General features: G+C 35.9%; 1 protein-coding gene across 12 annotated transcripts in view; it reads right to left on the bottom strand.

Annotated features, from left to right (window-relative positions):
• PCNX1 (pecanex 1) overlaps positions 1-23554 on the bottom strand; it is a 170320-nt gene that overhangs the window by 125313 nt on the left and 21453 nt on the right. For all 12 annotated transcript variants that reach the window (XM_070593487.1, XM_070593491.1, XM_070593489.1 and 9 more), the window contains exons 2-3: positions 13097-13305; positions 3078-3183 (exon numbers count right to left, since the gene is read on the bottom strand). In XM_070593487.1, coding sequence (XP_070449588.1) covers positions 3078-3183; positions 13097-13305 — 315 coding nt within the window. The remainder of the gene's footprint in view (positions 1-3077; positions 3184-13096; positions 13306-23554) is intronic.

Raw genomic sequence — 23554 nt, 5'->3', positions numbered from 1 at the left:
TCTGTGTTATTAAAGTTTATCCCCCCAAATATAAAAGGGTTGTGACTATTTACATGTGAAACTACAGGGGATTGAGAATACAAACTACACTACATCCAAATAAAAGAATGCAACACATTCCCCAAAATGTCACTCTAGAAGAACACTCAATGACATTAACGTTCCAGATACATTCAGTAAAGAGAACCAAGTTCTAACCAGCATGCCCACTATAACCCACTTTGTTAAAAAAAGGTTTTTGACTATGACTACGATTTCTATTTTCTTCTTTCCCTCACTTGCTAATTTTCTAAAAGTGAACACAGTTAGAAAAGGAAAAAAATTATGAAAAAAGTGGTATCTTCATGCACTTAGAAATGAAGTTTTTTACTTAACTAGTTTGCATAAACCAAAATGGCCCAGGTGTTTCTTCTCTTTGATAAATGCCATAGGAAGGCTCCAGGAAGGATTATGGATGTCAGAGAAAAAAAATTTCTTCCAGTCAAAGAACAATCAACCAAGGCCACCTCCTCCACGAAGCCCAGCCCCCCCATGTGGAAACAATTATTTTCTCCTCCGAAATCATTAGCCCTTTTTCTGTACCATTTCTGTGGCCATTATTACACTGTATCTTATATTTCCTTGGTAATATATATCCGATTTATAACTTTGGTTACTTATAGCACATCTACTATGAAATTACAAATGCTTTGAGGGTAAGATCCTCTCTCCACCCCAGACAAATAAATTGCCTTGAATACAATCAGGCACTAAAATATTTGAAGTAAGACAAGCAACAAGAAGAAAGAGAGGGAGGCAAGGGACACTAAAAAAAGGGGGAGAAAAAGAAAGGGAAGGGAAATGGAGAATAGAAGATGGAAGAACGGTAAAGGTGGCAAGAAGGAAAGAACGACAATGACTAAGACAGAGCCACTATGTTCAAGGAGCTCACTAGCTAGTACAGCAGACATTTACATACACAACTACCATCCTGTGTAGTGAGTGCTATCTAATAAAATATGCACAAGAAACATGGTCTGTCTATATTGGTAATATCTCTACCAATTTACAAAAAGCCTAACTCTACTTCTTTCACTTCAATTTCCCTAAAGGGTAACAATAATTACGTCAACCATTTCTTTTGTCATAAACAGGAGAAAACAAACACCAAAATCCAAGTAGCATAACAGCCTCCAATATTTGCCCATTTTTATTCAAGAGTTAATCTTGTAAGGAAAACCAAATTAGGTATGCTGTGCATTTACATGCAGACATACTCCAAACAGATTCAGGATGGGACTCCATCCCTAAGACAAGCAGGGCAAGTTCCAACAGACATGAAGTCAAGCGGAGAGTGACCAAAGGTAGATGGCCACTGCCGTCCCTTTCACCTGTCCTACTGAAAACATGAAAAGTTTCAGCTCTCCAAAAGACTGTGGAAAAACGTAGGCTACTCCTGGGGGTCATCTAACACTGCCGACATTTGTCACTAAGAAGAAAGGCCAGGGTCAATTAAGAATACATAATATGCAGCCATATTTAAGGACTAAGTCATTTCATTATACAAAAAAAAGACTGAAAAAGCACAAGACCAACAAAAACAGCATCAAGGATAGTAACACTTCTCTTCAAACTGGCACTGTAAAAACTGAAACTTAAAAAGCATCAACCTAATTAAAATGTCACAGCCCTTCTCCACAATGTTCTTTCCTTTTTTTTCTTTTAACTCCAACATTTCCCACTCTATCTGCTTGTCATGGAAAGAAGACAAATTTAAGGACCTGTTTGTTCTATACTATATTCAATCAAAACTAAAATTGTTACCAAAACTACATCCACTTAAAGTTTAAATCATGAAATGCAATTCAAATAGGAGCAAGTCTTCTATCAAAATATATCAGGAAACAAGACCTTACTCAAGATTTTGATTCATAGAATATGGTGTTTTTTGTAACAGTATTCTTAGATAGTATAGGACTAACAACGTGCAATGGTAGAATACTGTGGCACAGGGTCCAGAGAATTAGGTCTGCTAATTATCCATTTGTTAAATGTGCCAGGTCTGATTCTACCTCTAAAGCTTTATTATCTATATAGAAAAGATAATTAGCAATCATTAACTGAAAGTCAACCATGCACAACATAGTATAGTAGTGGAGAAAAGAGGAAAATTACTCTGTAGAGCCTTATAAACTGCCACACATCATCATACACCAAAAACTAAGTGCTAAATAAATAACATAAATAAGTGCTCCACCTGCAAGAGAAAGGGGCTGTACCACAAGGTCTTTGAAAATCTCGAGGCATAGGGATATATAATGAAAGGGCTAACATAATGACCACAAAAACCCAGAGTTATCAACAGCTCTACTATGAGAAGATCTCTGAAGTTTCTCGCTAAATTTACTCTTTTATGCTTATATAATTTTACTCTAGCTACAGGAGTCATTTGCTGAGATGGCACGCAGGAGTAACTGGGACTTTGGTTAGTGTGGAAGACCTTTAGCATGAAGAGGAAACGCGGCAGCGAAGGCGCAGCTGAGATTAGACAGAATGGGAGCACAGCAGGCTTCGGCCAAGTTTTGAGATAATACTTTCAGAGTTGTTATTTTAAGTTAAAAGTAAAAGTTACACAGCAGAAAGACATTAAAATTGGCAAAAGGAGACCTGTCTTCTACTTCCACCTCTACCACTAACATCTTGAACACTGAGATTTTTGAGGAAGTTACTTCTTTTTTTTGCCATCTTTTAAAACTAGGGCTACCCACAGACATCTACCCCTCTCCAAGGCAGAGAATGCGAAGGTCAACAGATGGTGCAGGGCAGAAGCTCCATTTCCTAAAGGCATTCACCACAACTGTCTTGATCAAAACTATCCCCAGGCAATAAGCATGTGGTGCACGCTCAGCAAAAGTCTACCTAATTGATGTGAAAATTCAGTTAAAAATAAGAATATTAATAAAATATTTAAATAAACAATAAAAAAATTATTAATCAGCAAGGTAAACCCAAACATCAACTAATACAGACAAGAGAATACAGGAGACCACCATCAGGAGAAAGGAAAAAAGTAAAATAAAATCGCATGGGTTCCCTACCTGGTTGCTTGGATCCAGGCCAGCGTAAGAATTTCTTGAACTGCAACCAACTGGGGGTGTTGCCTCTCGAATGAACTCAGACATTTCAATCCCTCCACCAGGATCACTGTTGGAAAAAATGAGAAAGAGTGTAACTGTCATTATTCTACAATCAATGGTTTTCTTTTTATTTTTTTAAATTATACTTTTTTCTATAAAAATAAGAGGTTCTCATTTTCTTTTTTTTTGAGGAAGATTAGCCCTGAGCTAACATCTGTGCCCATCTTCCTCTATTTTATATGTGGGACATCTGCCCCAGCATGGCTTGATAAGTGGTGCATAGCTCCATGCCCAGGATCCAAACCAATGAACCCCAGGCCACCAAAGCAGAATGTGTGAACTTAACAGCTACATCAGTGGGCCATCCCGAGATTCTCAATTTTAATAGAACAAATAGTAAAAAAACAAAAAATGATCATTCATTTGTAAGTCTGATAATTTGAACTAGTTTATCCACACCACTACTTGAAAATATTTAAAACTCTCCCAACCTGTCTAAACCCAACCCAACATTACAAACTGACCTTAATTACAATTATAGCATACTAGGCAGCACATATTTTATATGTGCCACAAAACCACTCTAGCAAAGAAATGATTTGCCTTTTGTTTCCCAAGAGCAAAGAGCGACTGGTGACTGTAAACGCAGAAAGCAATGCGATCTTCCACTGCCACTCTCCAAAAGCACAACCTGACGGCGCTGCGTGACACGATGACGAACACGCCAGAGAACAGCCGTCCTGGTCAAACTATTTGTATCTGTATTTTTTAAGTTAACAGCATTTAACTGGGATACTAACTTGTTTTACAGAACTGGAAACCTAAGAATTTATATTTGTGTGTATTGAGTTAGAAAGCTTAAGTTAAAAAAGTAAAATGATGTTATATAGTAACAACAGGTCTTAGAAAGACAAAAGAGAGCAAAGTACTAAGTCCAAAGAACTGAGGAAGTCCACACACAGTACTTAAAGACAGCAGGATCCCAAAATTAGAAAAAAGATCATACCAAATTTCAAAAACCTTAGAAAGTTTTATAATAACGTTACTTAGAAACAAAACTTTTAGAACTCAGGCCCAAAAGTTATCATCATCCTATTTTTTGCCCAAAGTTTTCACTCATTCTACCTAGTATATACAAAATAAGTACTCAACAAATTTTTTAGCTATTATTATCAAGGATAAAACTCTAGTATATATGCTAGACATTACAGTGGAAATAAACTATCTTGCCATCCAGCATCTGATGCAACCTCCTGGTTGACAACAACAAAAAAAAACCAACCCCAAATTCTTCTGTGAACCACCTCATCCCAAACTCTCATATGGCTTTGGGTAATACTGATCCCACTCTCAGGTTTAGAGTTTGAGCTCAACTAGCCAAAGTCAATCAGCATGTCCTATTCTCCTGGTCACAGAGCTTAGTTCTAGAACAAGCACATGACCCAACCCAGGGTAGCATGAGTATTCTATTGTTGAGAGAGAAAATTTCTCTGTATCTGCTAGTCCTAATGCTGACAAGATGTAAGGCCTGGAGCTGCCGGAGCCATACTATAACCATAAAGGGAGAGTCTGTCTAAGAAGGCAACTAAAAGAAAAGAGCATAGCCTGTGAAGGGAACCAGGATCACGAAGTGATTATTTGAAACTGCACCTTGTCATTTTTGAAGACATCCCTTACACATAGACTTTTTAGTAATGTGAGCCATAAATTCCCTTAAGCCTGGTTGAATGGATTATTCTGACAGCTGCAATCAAAAGATATAGGCAAAATAGAATTTTCTTGCAAGTATACCTTTCATTTAAGTATTTCTCACAATAGCTATTTGAATTCTGGTGTGTTTTTATTATGAATGGTCTAACGAACTATCATGTCCCTGTTTGCTTAATGGGTTTCTAACTGTAGGCCACTGACTATAGTTAGCTAACGAATGTTCAATAAGGAAAATTAGTTTTCTAATTTGCTATCCATTTATAAAAATAAAACATACTGGAACTCAGTTACAAACGTGATGGCCAATTCAACATACAAATGTCCATGCATGAGAAAAGTAGAACACGCTCAAGTCTGTTATAGCTGTTTGGTGTTACATAGGATATACAGGCCAGAATGAGAAATATTTTTCTAATTTGGCAAAATCTTAACTGTATATATAGACAGCTATCACCACACTGAATCAGTGATGAGTAATAACCAGCAATATCACTGTTATCTCCACTGGAATGCATTCTGTAAGTCAGATTCCATGGAAATCAAAAGATGAAGAGCAAGATGGAGATTAAGGAATAAAATATTCAGCAGCAGAGAAAGGACAGAGAGCTCATCTTGCCTACTTTATATACGTCATCTTTACTGATATATAATTCACATACCATCCAATTCATCCATTTAAACTGTGCAATTCAATAGTTTTAGTATATTCATAGTTATGCAACCATCACCACAGTCACTTTCAGAACAGTTTTATCGCGACAAAAACAAATCCCTTTAGCTATTATCCCCCAACCCCTCCTAGCCCCCTCAGCCCTAAGCAGCCACTGGTCTACTTACTGTCTCTATAGATTTACCTATTCTGGATGTTTCACATAAATGGAATCATATAATACGTGGTCTTTTGTGACTGGCTTCTTTCACCTAGCATAATGTTTTCAAGATTCACCCATGCTGTAGCATGCATCAGTACTTCACACATTTTTATGGCCAAATCATATTCCGTTGTATGGAGAGAACACACTTTGTTTATCAATTCATCGATTGATGGACCATGTTGCCTAGTTTTATACATCACTTCTGATAACAAGTGCAAATGATTACAATCTGAATATAAAGTTATTACTAATAACAAATAAAAGCAAATATTTACTAGGTACTTATTACATTCCAGTCACAGGAGTATGTGCTCTATTTGCATTTTCTTGTGAAATAGTCCCTTAAAATCTGTGATATATATATATATCACTATCCTCATTTTACAGATGGAAAAATTGAAAACCAAAAGGTATAAAAACTTGCCTAAAGCCTCAGAGGAGTGAGCAACATAAACTGAGTCACCGGTATAAGGAGCTCAGGTGGGAAGGGAGGATACAAATAATGCTTACTCAGCACCCTAAATGTGTTATCATACCTATTCTTTTGCCCCACACTCCCGAATGTAGGTACTCATAACTAGTAAGGCCTGAGACAGGATGTGAACATCAGGTCTGTACAACTCTAAAGCCCACAGTCTAAGACACCATTACCGTCTTTCAACAAACAGGAACTGAAGCTCTCTTTACAGTTCAAAACCAAAAGTAAACAGAATCATCTAGAGCAGGGTATCTTAACCTCAGCACTGTGGACATTTTGGGCCACATAATTCTTTTTTTTTTTCTTTTTCTTGAGGAAGATTAGCCCTGAACTAACTACTGCCAGTCCTCCTCCTTTTGCTGAGGAAGCCTGGCCCTGAGCTAACATTTGTGCCCATCTTCCTCTACTTTATATGTGGGATGCCTACCACAACACAGTGTGCCAAGCGGTGCCATGTCTGCACCCAGGATCCGGACCGGTGAAACCTGGGCCGCCGAGAAGTGGAACGTGCGCACTTAACCACTGCATGACTGGGCTGGTCCCTGGGCCACAGAATTCTTGACTGAGGGGGACCATCCTATGCATGGTAGGATGGTTAGCAGCATCCCTAACCTCTACCCACTAGATGCCAGTAGCACTCCCTGTGGTTGTGATAAGCAAAAATGTCTCCAAATATTGCCAAATGTCTCCTGGGGCCTAAAAATCACCCCGAGTTAAGAAACAATGATCTAGAACTAATGCTCAATGGCCAACACGGAATAGGAAGGAGGTATTAAGGGAGCAAAAAAGATGAAGGAAAAACTGGGCAGCTCCTTTAGCAGAAAAAATCCTCTAGCAAAATTACTGTACCTCTTTCTTCTCTACAAATTCAAAAGTAGAACTTTGAGCCAGCTGTAGGTGTCCTAAATATATAAAATGACTAAGAATTTCCTTTATTAGCAAGACTCGCAGCAAGGGAGATTTCGGCACATACCTGGAAAGTATGGTAGTTTACAATTCTCACAGAAGAAAATGGACTACTGCAGTAAGCAATACACCAAATTCAGATAATCTCTACCTTTACGCCTTAATTTCCCCATCTGCTAAAAAAGAAAAAATAGCAGGCACAGGGACAGGCAGAGAAGCAGAAGGGGTCTAATCCAAATTATAAAGGAGACTTCTCAAACTAACGTGGATTATTAGTATCACTGACAGCTCAGGCTTTAATCAGAAACTTCACGGCACCATTACAGTACTAAATTTACAAATCTAATTGGGATGTTCACAAAAATACGAATAGATAAAAACAAAGTCCCTGTGCAGATTAAGTCATCTTCAGAAAATTTAGCCTAAAATTCACCTACATATAGTTGAAATGCATCCTTAATTTACAATATTGCAAGCATTACTGCCATGAGAAACAGAGAAAATATGGTCTGTCTCCAAAACATCTGTATTCAAATCCTAAAATTCAATGTACTAATTTCCTCCCCTGAAACATCAGAAATGTAATACAAACATCAATGACTTTGACTCTTTCTCTAAGATAAAGATTTAATAAGCATATCTGAACTGCTGTACCACAGCCAGTGAAAACCATAAGGCTCAAGCAGTCCTACTATACTCATTCAGCCATGCAACAAACTGACAGCTATAACATATCAAGCACAGTGACAGGCTCTGGAAATACAAATATTTATTTTCTTGTTCATTTCTTTTCCGCAGAACAGAATGTGAGATTCACAAGTCAGAGGGTGGAGGAAAGGAGATGTTGAAAACAAAAATCTACAACAAAGATCTTATTTGATGGTGAAATGTAAAAACACTCTCTTTAAGAAAAAGACAAGGATGTATACCAATATTATTTCAATTTAGCCATGTGCTAGAAGTGACAGTCAATGAAAAAGTTAAACAGGAAGTATAAGGACTGGAAAAGAAGAAATTGTCATCATTTATAGAAAATCAGGAAATAACCTATAAAGTTGATCATTAATCAGGGGGTTTAATAAAGTTGCTGGATACAAAATAAACCGCTACATTTAAATGGAGAAAAACAGAAAAGGTAATTATAAAAAAGTTTTCTAATAGGAGAAAAACTATAAAATAATTTGGCAAATTTAACAAAAGCAATGCAAGCCCTTTACTGGAGAAATGGTCAATTTCTCTGAAAGACATTAATGAAGACTAAGTAAATGAAGAGATTCAATATTTTAAAGATATCGATTCTCAGAAGAAGAGTCTACATATTCAATGTAATTAATTCCAACAAAAAAATCTAAATTCTTACAGACTTTGCCCAGCAAACCCAAAAATTTCTATCAAAGAGCAAAGAGCCAAGAATAGCAAGTCACTTCTGAAAAAGAACAAGGTAGGAGGTTTGCCCCGTCAGATATCAGAGTCATGTTATAGCTATAGTTTTGGGACAGCGGTGGTAATGGCACAGGCACAGACAACTAGATCAACAGAACAGAGAGCCCAGAAACAAACCCGTTATACATGGAAACGATTTACGACAGAGTGAGCACCACACATTGCCAAGGAAAAGATGGTCTGTTCAACAAATACTGATTAAACCAGCCAATCATGAGGAAAAAACAAATCTTGAATACCCATCTGATGTCACAGATTAAAATAATTTCCAGTAGAATTGAAATTTGAAAAAAAGAAACATGAAACTTTAAAAATACAATATAGCAGAGTATCTTTCTGATCTCTGTGTAGGAAATAATTTCTTAAACAAGACACAAAACTGCTCATTACAAACAAAATAAATCATATATTAAATTTAGGAATGTATGATAATCATCAGAAAGCTTAAGAAAGCTAAGTGGCAAGCCACAAACTGGGAGATGTCTGTAATGTATATAACCAATAAAGGAGTAGTATTATGAATATATATTAAAAAAAACTTCTATTAATCAATAAGGAAAAGGCAATTCCAAAGAAAAATGAAACAAGACATGAATGGGCACTGGAAAGAACAGAAAACTTAAATAGACCACATATATATGATAAGACGCTAAATCTCATTAGTAATCAGAAAGGTTAACTGAAAGTCACAATGAGACACATATAACACTTACCTATTAAAACAGCAAATTTTTACAGGTTACCAATATCAAATATTGCTGAGGATATGGAACAATAAAGATTTTCACACACTAATGGAGAGAACATAAACTGGTACAATCATTTTGGCAACCAGCTTGCCAAATCTGTGAATTACCTAATGAAACTGAACATGAAAATACCCTATGAACCAGCTTATATACACTAGATATACATGCGTTCCAAGAGACATAAACGATACTGTGTTATCAGAGCAAAAAAACTAGAAATAATCTGAATGGCTATCAACAGAAGAATGGATAAATAAACTGTAGTCTATTCTTACAGTGGTAGACTATGGAACAACAAATATGAATAAATGATAGCCACAAGAGTCAACATAGGTAAGCCTATAAAATACAAGCTTCTGTACAAAAAAGCCCCTCAGAGAGAAAAAGATACAGCGTGATTCTCATTAGGATGTCCTAAGGTAGACAAAATTAAATAATATATGTTTAGGAATATCTACAAAGAGTGGATAACAATAAAGAAGAGCAAGGGAATTATTAACACAAAATGCAAGATAGTGGTCACTCCTAAAGGGAAAAGAGTAGAATCAAAGGAGCAGGGGAAGGAGAGACGATGGCTTGCACTTGTAGGACACCCTGTTTCTTAGGCTGTGTGGTGGGTAATTAAGTATTCACTTGAATATCACTCTCTAAATTATACATATAATTGATATACTGTTTGGAAATACATATATTTCACAATAAAAAATTTTTAAAACTAAAAGAAAACAGAAAACAATTCAGTAACAGAAGCAACTAAAAATAGATACAACATCCAGAAACACTAAGAGCTAATATTACTGAGTGGTTAGTATGTTATCAGGAATGGTTCTAAGTGCTTTACAAATGAGTTCATTTATTCTTTGTACTAACCCTATGAGACAGTACTATTACTTCATCATTCAGATGAAGAAGCCGAGGGATAAAAAGCTTCAGGAACTCCAAGGTCACATGATTGGGAAGTGACTCGAGCCCCAGCAGCTGAAGTGCAGTCTACATTCTGCTTGCTGACCTCCTATATGAGGGGATGTACTTCCTAATAGAAATAGAGTAGACTTTAGAAATATGCAGAACCCATCAAAAAAAATCTGAAGTTTTATGAGATATTAGAGACAAGTGAATAAACGAATATACACACACCATGTCCCTGAATAAGACTCCCTATTTTAAAGTTTGAGTTCTCTCCAAATTTAATTATCATCAAAATTCTAATGACATTTCGGAAAGATAAGCATACAAGAGAACACCTCACAGAAAAGTAAGTATATGCTAGAGACTAACCAAGACAATATTGAAAGAAAACATCGAAGAACTTCTACGGCTAGGTATTAAGCGTAACAGAAAACCGCAAAAACAGTACGGTATACACAGAAAGACAGATCAACAGGGCAGAAAACAAAGCCCAGAAATGAACACAAGGATATATAAGTACATACGCTACACAAAAAAGAAAGCATTTAAAATTATTGGGGGAAAAAACACATTATTTACTCAATGATGTTGGCACTAACAAAACCTAAAAAATAAAGTTAGAGGGGCCTGCCTGGTGGCACAGTGGTTAAGTTCACATGCTCTGCTTCGGCAGCCCTGGGTTCACCAGTTCAGATCCAGGGTGCAGATCTAACACTGCTTGTCAAGCCATGCTGTGGCAGGCATCCCACATAACAAAACAGAGGAAGATGGGCACAGATGTTAGCCCAGGACCAATCTTCCTCAGCAAAAAGAGGAGAACTGACAGCAAATGTTAGCTCAGGGCTAATCTCCTTCAAAAAAAATAAATAAAAATAAATAAATGTACGTATTTAAAAAGAAGTTAGAATATTTTCAAAAAAGATTGACTACAATTTAAGAATAAAAAATAAAATGATAAAAATACTGAAAGTAGATACAGGTGAATACTCATATAATTTGGGGAAGAAAAAATTCTATAAAACTTGATATCAAAAGCAGAACTAATAAACATTCATAGACTAGACCCATAAAAATAAATTGTGGCATACAAATATATAAATAAAATGCCATAAACTGAGGAAAAGTATTTGCTGCAAAAGAGTTAATATCCTTCATAAATAAATATCTTCTCCAAATCAATAGCAAAAAACTAACCATCAATAGAAAAATACACAATTCACAAAGTAACAAACATAAATGGCAACAACACAAGAAAAATACCTCCATTTCACTAGTAATCCAAAAACTGAAAAATTAAACAAGATATCTACCAGTTTGTGAAAATACTAAATACTCAGCATTGCTAAAAGTGCAAAAGAAGAAGCCCTCAAACTGCTGGTCACAGTAATTAAAAGGTAAAAATCCTTGGAAATTGGCAACATATATTGAAAAACTTAAAAATGGGTATAGTTTTCTAGTAATTCTACTTCTGCTACGTTGATTAAAAATTTAGTCATTTAAAATTTAAACATCACAGTGATCGAATATTTAAATTTAAATTTGACAATAACTGAAATAACTAAAAACAAGATAAATTATGGTATGTCCACAGAATGGAATACTGTGCACGCATTAAAAATAATATCACAGAAAAAACGTTTTCCCTACTTCAAATATTCCGAGTACCTATCAGTGCCAGACACTGTTTTAAAACATGGGAATATAACACTTTATAAGAAAAACAAGGCCCCTGCCTTCAAGAAGTTTACAAATGCAAACAAAGGATTAAGTAAGATAATTTCAGATACTAATTAATGCTATGAACAAAATTATTACAAGGGTAAAATATCTGTTCAATGAACAAACAGGGTAATCATGTTAGGGATGGAGAAAATGTAACTAAAAAAGGATAAACAAAGGCTTTCAATGTACTGGAAAATATACAGAAACATTCCCTGTCTTAACAGATGAGTACCTACTTTTCGTTACATTATTTCTACGTTGCTACCTGAAATATTTCACGTCGTACGGAGTGGAAGCGTGGCGCAGTGGTAACGGCCGGAGCCTGGCTGCCTGGATGACCTGACGCTTCTCCCCTGTCCGCACGTACAGCTTCCACGTCTGGACGTCAGGCTAACAACAGCACCCACCTCACAGAAGTGTTGTGAGGACTGAATGAGCTTATTTATGTCAAGTGCTCATATAGTAACTGTTTTTCAAATGTTGTATTAGTGGTATCTGTTATTTCTATAAAGTCACCAACTTTTGACTATAAAAAAGTAAATCCCTGTCAAAAAGAGAAAGTGGGTGAGGGCCAGGTAATGCGACAGAATGTGACTGAGAGCAGTAGGGGGAATACCTGAGCTGGGACCTGAAAGAAAGCCTCCAGGAGGAGGTGACCCACAGAGCGGAACCCTAAGAAGTCAGTCAGGCGAAGACACAGGGAGGAAGAGCTACGTTTCTAAGGTGAGAATATAAAATTGAAAAATATTTACAATAGATTAAACAAAAAATGTAGATTACAAATGTCAAGTAAAATGTTATCACAATTTGCTTAAGATATACTTACATTTTATTTATATGTATAAATAAAATATAAATGCTAAGATTTATAAGCCATGCTTTATTATTTCTTTAAACTGTCTTTCATTGGTTTTGATGTTTGGTGTAAGTAACTACTATACAATTATATATAACTGTCATTGTTCTAACACATTATTTAGTAATAAGGCCAAGTATAGTGATTTAATCCCCAAGACATGCCAGTTAGCTTTGCTGTGACCTAATGCGACAATCTGTACTTGTCACCCTATCTATAGTGGTAGGATCCACCACTTAAAACCACATAAACAGGACACAACACAGTAACACCATCATTGTACACATGCAAGATCTACGTCATTACAAACTGAGGGACATGGGTTTTCTCACCTTGGTCCATTGCTGTCTTTTCTCCTAGTTGAAGAGTTGCCTTGTTCCACTTTGGCTCGCTGATCTGTGAACTCGTTTGCGTTCCTATCTACAATTTCTCCAGCATCAAGTGCTCTGTGGAGTCGATAGTTGACCATCTTCAGAACAATGAAAACAGCAGCTATCACAGGACAATAAACTGCTACTATAATCATGGAAGAAGGAAGGGCCTTTAAGAGAAAAAACATAAAGATAAGCATTTTAAAACATTTTATATTTTATTCAATTAGAGAAATATGTAACTAAAACAGTAAACATGTACATGTCACACATAAAGCAACAACGATGTTACGAGCACTAAGTGGCAGAAGTCTAAGACAGCGCTGTTCAGTACAGTAGCCCCTAGCTAGACGGCCGACTGAGCACCTGCAACGCCGGCAGTCTGAACTGAGATGCGCACCAAGAATAAAGTAACACTGGACTGTGAAGACTCAGTATGAAACAAAGAACAAAAAATCTCAATAATTTTTACATTGATTATGTGTTGAAATAACATTTAGATTATACTGGGTTAAATAAAACATATTATTAAAATTAACTTCATCTGTTTCTTTTTGCGTATTTTTAATATGGCCACTAGAAAATTTTAAATTACATATGTGGCTGGTATTACATTTCCATTGGACAGCACTGATATAAAGTCAATGCCAAAAAAGCTTATAATACAATTGGAGAGCTAAGGTATCACATTACATAATAAGTGAATAAGACAGGGTTGTGATCCAAACATACATAACTCCTGTTTATGTGCTCTCTGTAACTTTTATAAGGATATAAACATTCTTTGTGTTCTAGAAAATTGCAAGTTAAAACTGTCAGGAGAATAACTTTAGACTTGTGACTGTAAAACCAGATAAGACATGGGAGACATGAAAAATGCAAACAGATTTTAAAATACTTAAAAATTTTAGTCTGCCAAATAAAAAGAATAAAAGAATAGAGAACAGAATCAGGCAATAAATAGATTAATTGAAATATCCTGGGCTGAGACTGCAGACCCATCAGACTTGAGGATTCGGTGATGTGGACTTGAGTCCCAGGGCTTGGAGACCACCTCACTTGGAAGGCATGGCCTCAGAGTCACTGTTGGCAGAGACCATAAAACTAGGCTCAACCTGGGCTGGCCTGGTGGCACAGCGGCTAAGTGCACACGCTCTGCTTTGGCGGCCCGCGGTTCGCTGGTTCAGATCCAGGGTGTGGACATGGCACCACATGGCAAGCCATGCTGTGGTAGGCGTCCCACATATAAAGTAGAGGAAGATGAGCACAGATGTTATCTCAGGGCCAGTCTTCCTCAGCAAAAAGAGGGGGATTGGCAGGCGATGTTAGTTCAGGGCTAATCTTCCTCAAAAAACAAAAACAAAAAAAACCCCTAGGCTCAACTTATGTCTACTTTCATGAAAAAAAATCAATCTGGATGTCCATACTCCAGATTCTGCAAGTCTCATAAGACTAAACCTCAGGCATCTGAGAACATGGCTCCAAATCTGCTTGGAAAGGTAACCTCAAACTGCTTGAGATGACGAAATTGAAAATGTCCTGGCACACAAGGCAGATTTAGAACACAGATGATACAAGTTAAAAAAAAAAAGTTGTTTGGGAGGCAGAGAGAGGGAAAGAGTGTGGGCTGGAATTGGAAGGGGCGAAAAAAGGTAAATCAAGCACACAGTTTAATACCTTCAAGCTGGGTGTGGGCATAATAGGTAAGTATCTGGTGTTCTACATACTTGGATTAAGAAGCCCTTCATATTAGTGTATCTAAAAAATCAAACCTGTGATTCCAATTTTAAATGTTAATGAATAACTGATTTAGGCTTATAATTTTAAGTTGAAAAGTGGATTTAAAATTTTACAAAAATCCATAAATATCAGGTTTAGAAGAGTTAAGCACTTGGAAAGATTGTCAGATAATTTAAGTACTTAAAAATGAATGCTAAATTTATAAATGCAATTAAATTAAAGGGATTTTAGGCTATATAAAAAAACCAAACTTCTTAAAAACGACTGTTAAAATGTGTTCAATTTGTAAAGAGTTGAATTTAAAATTCTAAGTTGTTTAATTTACAGCGTGAACAAATCTAACATTCACTGCAAAAAAAAAAAGTGCCCTGAATAACCTTTTCAGAGTAGAAAACACACAAACATACTCAAATTGACAAAAATTTCATAAACACACACATAAACAGACATACTGCTTAGAGTATTTACAACAGTTCTGCATGACGCTGGTTACCATAGTTGTTCACATAAGAACTAAAATTCCTGGAGATGGTTTAGTTCAACACCCTCATTTCCAGACAGGAAACTGAGACCTCCTAACTTTGAATGACTTAGCCAGGATCACTCATCTCAACAACATCTTAATGACAAAAGTAAGCAAGGTCTCACATGCCTGTGTCACTGCATGTTTTACTACATACCGCAATACCAATCCCATTTTCAAACGTAAAATGTCAATGAAAAATGAGTCAGAGTTCCCTCATTATCCACCACAGTCCACATTAAGATTAAAACGATTCATTATATTAATTAAGTGGATACACAGAGAACAACTTCACTATTATTATTCCAAGTGGTAGACAAATTCAATGGAAATGTTAAGGGTCCCTCCAAATGGGAAAAGATAAAAGAGACGACTAAATATTGAATGGCTACCATATTTGCCTCTACAAAAAGAATCAAAGATTATGAATGCTTAATGTAGATCTAAATAAATTCTTTCTAGCTACTATTATATTGCTAAGAGTAATAGATAACTGAATGTAAAACTACACTAAAATGTACAAGATCTATAAAGTACAAAATTTCTTTCTTTAAGACACTGAACATTGAAAAGACTGAAAATAAAATAAATACTTAAGTGACCATTTCATAGCGGAAACCAGTATCAGATGATTAAAACTTGAATTTTCTACTCAAACTACAAAAGTGACCCACTTATTTCACACTATGTGGTTTAAATGCTGAAGTCCTGCCAGTGGTTGTGCTGAGGTTTCTAGTGACAGAGGACGGCTGTGCCGTTTCTCTTTTCCCAAAGAGGGTAAAGTGCACGGACACACCTTGCGCTGTTCCGTGACTCCGATTAAACTTGTTCTCTACTTGCATTACTTCATGGGACTCTCAGCTGATCCCAGCGCAGCTGACAATATTGGTATTGCTCATAAATGGATCCTAAACCCTCCCTGTAACTTTGCTTCACTAATATTATAAGAAAATTTTAAATGGTTTCAGTGGTCTCCTGAAATCAAACACCAAAAACCTAGAAACCAGTTAGGTCACCTATGCTTCAGTGGTATGGATTATATACCAAAAGGGCAAACCAAGTGGTATTTACTATTTGCTTTTAAATGTTATTAAATTAGATATATCAATACTGTGTTTTCAAAGAAAGATTTTCAGAGACATTCAGAATCCTATCTATCAACAAGCAGCATCTGATGGGAAAGTAGGTTTTTTTCTGAAGAAAAAAACTTTTATAAAATAAAATTGTTTACCTTTCTGTTAAAAATAATTTTTGTATCCCATTCAACCATCCAATTCTAAATTAAAACATTTACTTTGAATTCTTTTGGCAAGTACTTATGGTTAATTATGTTTCACAACAATGATTTAAAAAGTTACTAGTATTTCCAAAAGGACGTATTTCATCTTTGAAAGTTATAATATTTCATTGTAGATGTCATCCTCAAGTTAATGCTGATGCAACCAAGCACATTAACTGCCCTCTGGTAAGAAAAGTCGATCTATTTTATCTTCACGTAAACATCCATCTCTACTTATAAATTGCTTTAATAAAAAGGCTGGTTTTCCTTCTTTCCAAGGACATCACAGACAGTGCACAGTAGAGAACGAAGGTGGGGCAATACTGGTTACCACAAGGCCCTCACTAAATAACCAGAAAGGTCACAGCATTGCAAGCTCAAGATAAAGGCCTGCAGAGTCATCACAGGCTCAAGTCCTCTTCTTATATGGCTTACACATCTATCTTACACATCTTATGCATCAAAGGTCATGACATTAAAACAGACAAGCTGGATATTTTTCTGTTCTATTATGCTATGAGACGTTAACTTTTTGATTTTTGAGATTTGCTTCTTATGTAGTCATACTCTAGTATTCAGACCAGTTCAGTCAGAAATCAGCAGTCTGTAACTTGAAGGTTAACCAAATGGCAGACATCACCCACAACTGAGGCCAAGGCTGCGAAAAACTTTTTTTAACAAATCCCTTAAAATAGCCATCATTAATGCTAGAGATCATGTATGCTTGTTTTTTCCACTATTGCAACTACCTCATTATTTAAGGCAATGTTTATGAAACTTTCGGCACCACAGCCTTAATGGGCATTCAAGCAAACATGTGAACTGTATATTTTAAGTAAAGATTCATCACATCTTAATTTCTTAAACTGACAGATGGATTAAAGACTTTAACGTAAAGAGCAAAACTTTAAGACTTTTAGAAGAAATATAAAAGAATATCTTTACGATTTTAGAATGGAAGATTATTTTAAAGCATGATTCTCAAAGCACAGACTATAAAGGGCTGATGAATTAAAATTAAGGACTTCTATTTATTAAGAGACACTATAAATTAACTGAAAAGAGAAGCTACAAACCAGGAGACACATTAAAACACATATTACTATATATATGTATATATTTAGATATGTATGTGTATATACATAATATAAAGAATTAATATATTATAAAGAATTTCTTGGAAATCAATAACAAAGAGGCAAAAAAACCCAATGAAAATAAAGGACAACAGACAGATCTCACACAGGAAAGGAAATATAAATAGCCAATGGAAACACGTCCACCTTCATCAGTAATAAGAAAAATACAAATAAATAAAACCACAACAAAATATCATTTAACATCCATATCCATGGAAAAAAATTAAGGAAACAGACAAAAATTAAGTACGGAGAAACAGAACTCTTATAAACTGCAGATAGAAATATAAATCAATAGATACATCACCCAAGCTTCAGCCATTCTTCTCATAAACACAAAACTGAGGGAAACTCTCGTACATGCAGCACTATAGGATTTTTACAAAGAAAATGGGGGGGAAACGCAAGTGAAAATCAACAGGAAAATGGAAAACATAGACTGTACCAAAGGAATATGACAGTGAAAATTATGGTTACAGGCAGCAACATAAACTATACAAATACACTATGTATTATACTCTAAATGTAAACTTATGCTTTACTGTATTTTCTTCATTTCCTGGTAATGAGTATGTACTTCTTTTATAATTAGGAAAAAAAAGCTAAAATTTTAATAGTGATAAAAAGGCTTTCATATGAGAAAAAAGGTATATTCGCTTTCATCTTTTACAAAGACATCATCTATATTCATCTCAATAAAGGATGACTTGGCAATAGGTCAAGTTCCACATCAAGGCAGTTTCTCACCCCATTCCTTATTTGCAAAAAGTTAAAAAAAAAATCTTAACAATTACACATCCCTGTGAATGGCAGGAAGTGTTAATGGCCGCCAGACAGCTCTAGATATTCAGATCAAATACAGACCCCAAAACTGTGATAATCCTTACCAAGAACTGCATTAGATACTTTTAATAAGATCGTCCCTCTTAAGAGTTAGATGGCTAGAAATGCAAATCAAAACTACAATGAAATATCACCACATAACCATTAGGACAGCTACTGTCAATGAAAAAATTAAATAAATAAAAAGGAAGGAAAAACCAGAAAATAACAAGTGTTGGCAAGGATGTGGAGCAATTGAAACCTTTGTGCACTATTGACGGGAATGTAAAATGGTGCAATCCTCTGTGAAAACAGTATAGCAGTTCCTCAAAAAATTAAAAATAGAATTATCACATGACCTAGCAATCCCACTTCTGGGTATTTATCCAAAAGAATGAGAAGCAGGATCGCAGAGATATTTGCACACCCATGTTCACAGCAGCATTATGCACAATAGCCAAGAGGTGAAAGCAATGCAAACGTCCATCAGTGGATGAATGGATAGACAAAATGTGGCCTATGCATATAACGGAATATTATTCAGCCTTAAAAAGGAAGGAAATCCTGTCACATGCTACAATATGGATGAACCTTGAGGGCACTATGCTAAGTGAAATAAGTCAGTCACAAAAAGACAAAATACTGGATGATTCCATTTATATGAGGTATCTAAAGCAGTCAAATTCGCAGAAATAGAAAGCACAACGGCAGTTGTCACAGGGGCTGGCGGGAGGGAGAAATGAGGAATTGTTAAATGAGTAGAGTTTCAGTTTTGCAGGAGGAAAAAGTTGTGGATTGCAAAACAATGTGAATATACTTAACACTACTGAACAGTATGCTTAAAATGTGTTAAAGTGCTAACTTTTATGTTATGTGCTTTTCACTACAACTTAAAAAAAAGTGAAATGGATATTTCACTTTGTCTTCTCTCCAGTGAGGAAAGAAAATCAAATATTGAGAAACAAACTGAGAGACTAAGCCATTTATACCAGTTTAGTCTTCTTAAATTCCTAGTTTCTCCTTACCATAAATTGTGATATTTCAGCCAGGAGTGATAGCTTCAAGCTATTCAAGATGCCAAATATATTTCTGACAGAACTCTTGAGAAAGCCACTTGGAATCACAGAAATGGTCATACTAGAATTATCACAGTCAGGATGTAACCTTCTTATCTTACAGTTCATTTCAAAAACTCAAGTGAGGGGGCCGGCCTGGTGGCACAGAGGTTAAGCGCGCACATTCCACTTCGGTGGCCTGAGGTCTGCCAGTTCGGATCCCGGGTGTGGACATGGCACCACTTGGCACGCCGTGCTGTAGTAGGCATCCCACATATAAAGTAGAGGAAGATGGACACGGATGTTAGCTCAGGGCCAGTCTTCCTCAGCGAAAAGAGGAGGATTGGCAGGAGATGTTAGCTCAGGGCTAATCTTCCTCAAAACAAAAACAAAAACAAACTCAAGTGAACAATTCTCCCCTGTGGCTAGCAGATAAAGTTTCATGACAGACAACTAACCAGGGACTAGGAGGCAGAGGGCCTGTCAATACTATAAAGGAAAATTTTTAAAGAAACACAAACATGAAAACTGTATCTCACTTTCTCTCTAAAAAAGCAGATTAATTGTAGGGGAATCATACAAAGTAAAAAGAAAAAATTAGGTTAGCCTTTCAAAATACATATAGATACCCAGAAGGTCACATTTCTACATAATATCTCCTTAAATTAGACATTTTTCCTCAAAATGTTTAGCTATAAATTTATAACTAATAAATACAATTGTCCTTCTCCTGAGGCCTTTCTGTGCTGCCTTATGATACCCTATAGTTCAATATCCAGTTATAAGAAAAAATGGAGTAATAGTTTTGTTTCCAAGTTCAAAACACTAAATTCATTCAGATCATTCTTTTCAAGTGCATGCTTCTCTCCTTGTGTGATTTAGGATCTTTAAAAGTAATTGGTTCTTCTAGTGAGCTAAAAGGGAAACAACCACTAGCACATTTAGAAAGAAAAACTGAACTTAAATTTTTCTTAGCTTTAGAGTTCCGTCTGCTCTGCCGATCTGTTGTAGAAAAGGGACTAAAAACTAAATGATAGCAAAAAAGGTGTCTGGTGCGTGAAGAAAAAAATGAGCAGAATTTAAAAGCAGTATGCCTTATGCCCCAGGCGGGGCGAAAAACCCACAGACACTAACCCTGCCCTAAATTATAAATCCCATCCATCAATAGTATCTGGACTAACTTTTCTTAACACTTTTTCAGAAGAAAAACTAGAACGGTTTTAACACCAAGGAGTGCTGCCTTCTTCCCATAGTCTGCCCCCAAATCAGTCAGTCCTATGGCTATTTTCGATGGGTACAAATGACGGACGGGGAGAATTATTTTTTGTAAAGCTCTACTGAGATAGCCAACTGGCCCTGGGTTCTAGCTTTTCTACCAGCATACCTGAAGCTGGAGGGAATACCTGTACTTACTCGTCCTAATGGAAGATGCCTTTTGGCTTATTCACAAAAGGGATAAATGGATAAGCTAATTCTGACATTGTGCAGAATTCAGTTCCATATCTGTACCACCTTTCATTTCTGGCAAACAGAGAGAATGTTGGGGGAAAAGGGGAGAAGGGCTTAGTAACCATATATTGCCCCTAAGTTATAGAAAATGACTGTTAATTAGGGGTAAGGGGGGAGGTTAGATCAGAAAGAAAATGACTGTTTTTAAGTCTTACAGTTTTCATATGCAGGCTGCCCCAGAGGACTCAGAAAAGGCCCTCGCCTCACATCACAAGCACGGCCCTAGGGACTCGGCCTCTTGCCACAGTCTCCTTCGGGGGTTAGGGTAAAGCATTCCAGGTAGATGTTTCCTTTCAGAGGATGGGGTTGCAGGGGAAAAGGAGAAAAGTACTCCGAATGCTGAGACCCAGGCAAACTCTCTCATAGGAAAAAAAAATATATATATATATGTGTGTATATATATATATATATATAAAATTTTCCATAAATCCAACTACACAAAAGAGTCAAATTTATTTCAGAGGGCCAGCTGGGAACCTCCCTAACAAACTCAGAATACATTTTCTCCAAAGGCAACTGGTTTATAAGTGAACTTAATCCTACTCAAATTTCTGCAGAAGTTTGAATTTTATCTACATAATAAATATTCTAATACAAATAGAATCACTAAAAATACTAGATATTACCTTTATCTGCTTATATTTGCATCTTATATTCACGTCATTCTAAAACATATATTTGTATTTACATTTTTAGCTATAGTAGAATGCTCTTCTTAGGGAGGCAACATTCAAAATTTATTACATATTACCCAGCTGAAAAGGGGCCACAGTAATATAGTACATACAATTCATCATCAACATAGATGTACTAGGAGATGGAGATGGGCAGCTTAAAACACATGAGAAGACAGGATTATACACTTTCAAGAATTTTCCCATACTTTTATTTTTCCCAGCAAGAAAACAAACGCTTTTAGACAATTTGAATCTATAAATTTTGGTGAAAGTTAATGTATTTATAGCTAAAATGTTATGTAAAACATATTTATATATACTATTTTTCTACTCTCCTATTTCATGAAACAATTTTGTTCAATACACTCACATATATCTCTAGCAACAGAGCGCTCATCATCACAAAAGCCATTATGAGTTATCTAACAGAGGCTTACATAGCACATCAACATCATTTCAGGACAGATCGTTTCTACCGTTTAAGTTACAATACTTTTGGAATGTACATATCATCCTATTATTGGAAATTCTGTTTATCACGATACCACTTGCATTTCATCAAAACAACTGTTCTTTTTTCATTCATCTCATAAACGCATATTCCTAGCTCCATAACCTAATAACATATTGCTTTTAACTTAATTTTTACTAATTTATTATCTTGACATTTAACACTTGCAAATTATGAAGTTATAACCTTAGCAACAGTTATTATATTGATGTTAAATTTTTTACGACTTTTTAAAAAACCAAGCCAGTGTTGTCGAAAACATAATAATGCAATTTGGGGAAAAAGTAACTGAGCAAGCAGCAGGTAACATAAGAGACTTTTTAATGACCCAGATAATATGGTGACTCTGCTGAGGGATAGCTGGGGGAGGGGAATCTAGCCTTATATTAAAGTATATATACCAATACAGCGGACTAGAGATAGAATGAAACGAAACAAGAACAAGACAGTCAGGGGAAAGACTCAAGTGTACTTGAAGAGCAGAGCTTTCCCTCAGCTTCCATAACCATCTTCAGATTAGTACAGACAACAAATGGGAGGCAAAAGTCAACTGTCACATAATTCCAAAAGGGTATCCAAACAATTCCTGTCTAGAAGAATTTGTCAATAAACATAGCACATTGAAGCTCTGAAAATTTATCAAAAATGAAGGTAACAAAGAGGTAGGCCCCCAAATACGACTACCCCACAATCTAAATTATATAGATGGAATGAGTGATTCACAAGAATCCCTTCCAAAACTAATCCATCCTATCCTTTATGCTGAAATGGTTTTCTAATGAGATTAAAGTACCTATTCCCAGGCTAGCAAGCAGTAGCCAATCTAAAGTGTAATAAAAAAATAACTGATAGTAAATTATAATTGGTTTTTAAAATATGTCAGAATAGCAAATAAAAACAGAAAGGTAGAGATATTTATGCATCTAAAATAAAGAGACTGGTACAGATTCATCTTTCAATATTATCCAGATGGCATTTTCTGAGACTGGACTCTCTTAGCAAAAACTTCCCCAAATGAAAGCATAAGAACATAACTTGAGAGGCATCAATGTTATGATTTACATAGGCTTTTTTTTTTCTTAAGATTGGCACCTCAGCTAACATCTGTTGCCAATCTTTTTTTTCCCCTTCTTTTCCCCAAAGTCCCCCAGTACACAGTTTTAT

The sequence above is a fragment of the Equus przewalskii genome, chromosome 25 (genome assembly GCF_037783145.1).
Source record: "Equus przewalskii isolate Varuska chromosome 25, EquPr2, whole genome shotgun sequence".
Lineage (NCBI taxonomy): Eukaryota > Metazoa > Chordata > Mammalia > Perissodactyla > Equidae > Equus > Equus przewalskii.
The sequence above is the reverse complement of the archived record's forward strand: the minus strand, read 5'-3'. Positions and strand labels throughout refer to the sequence as shown.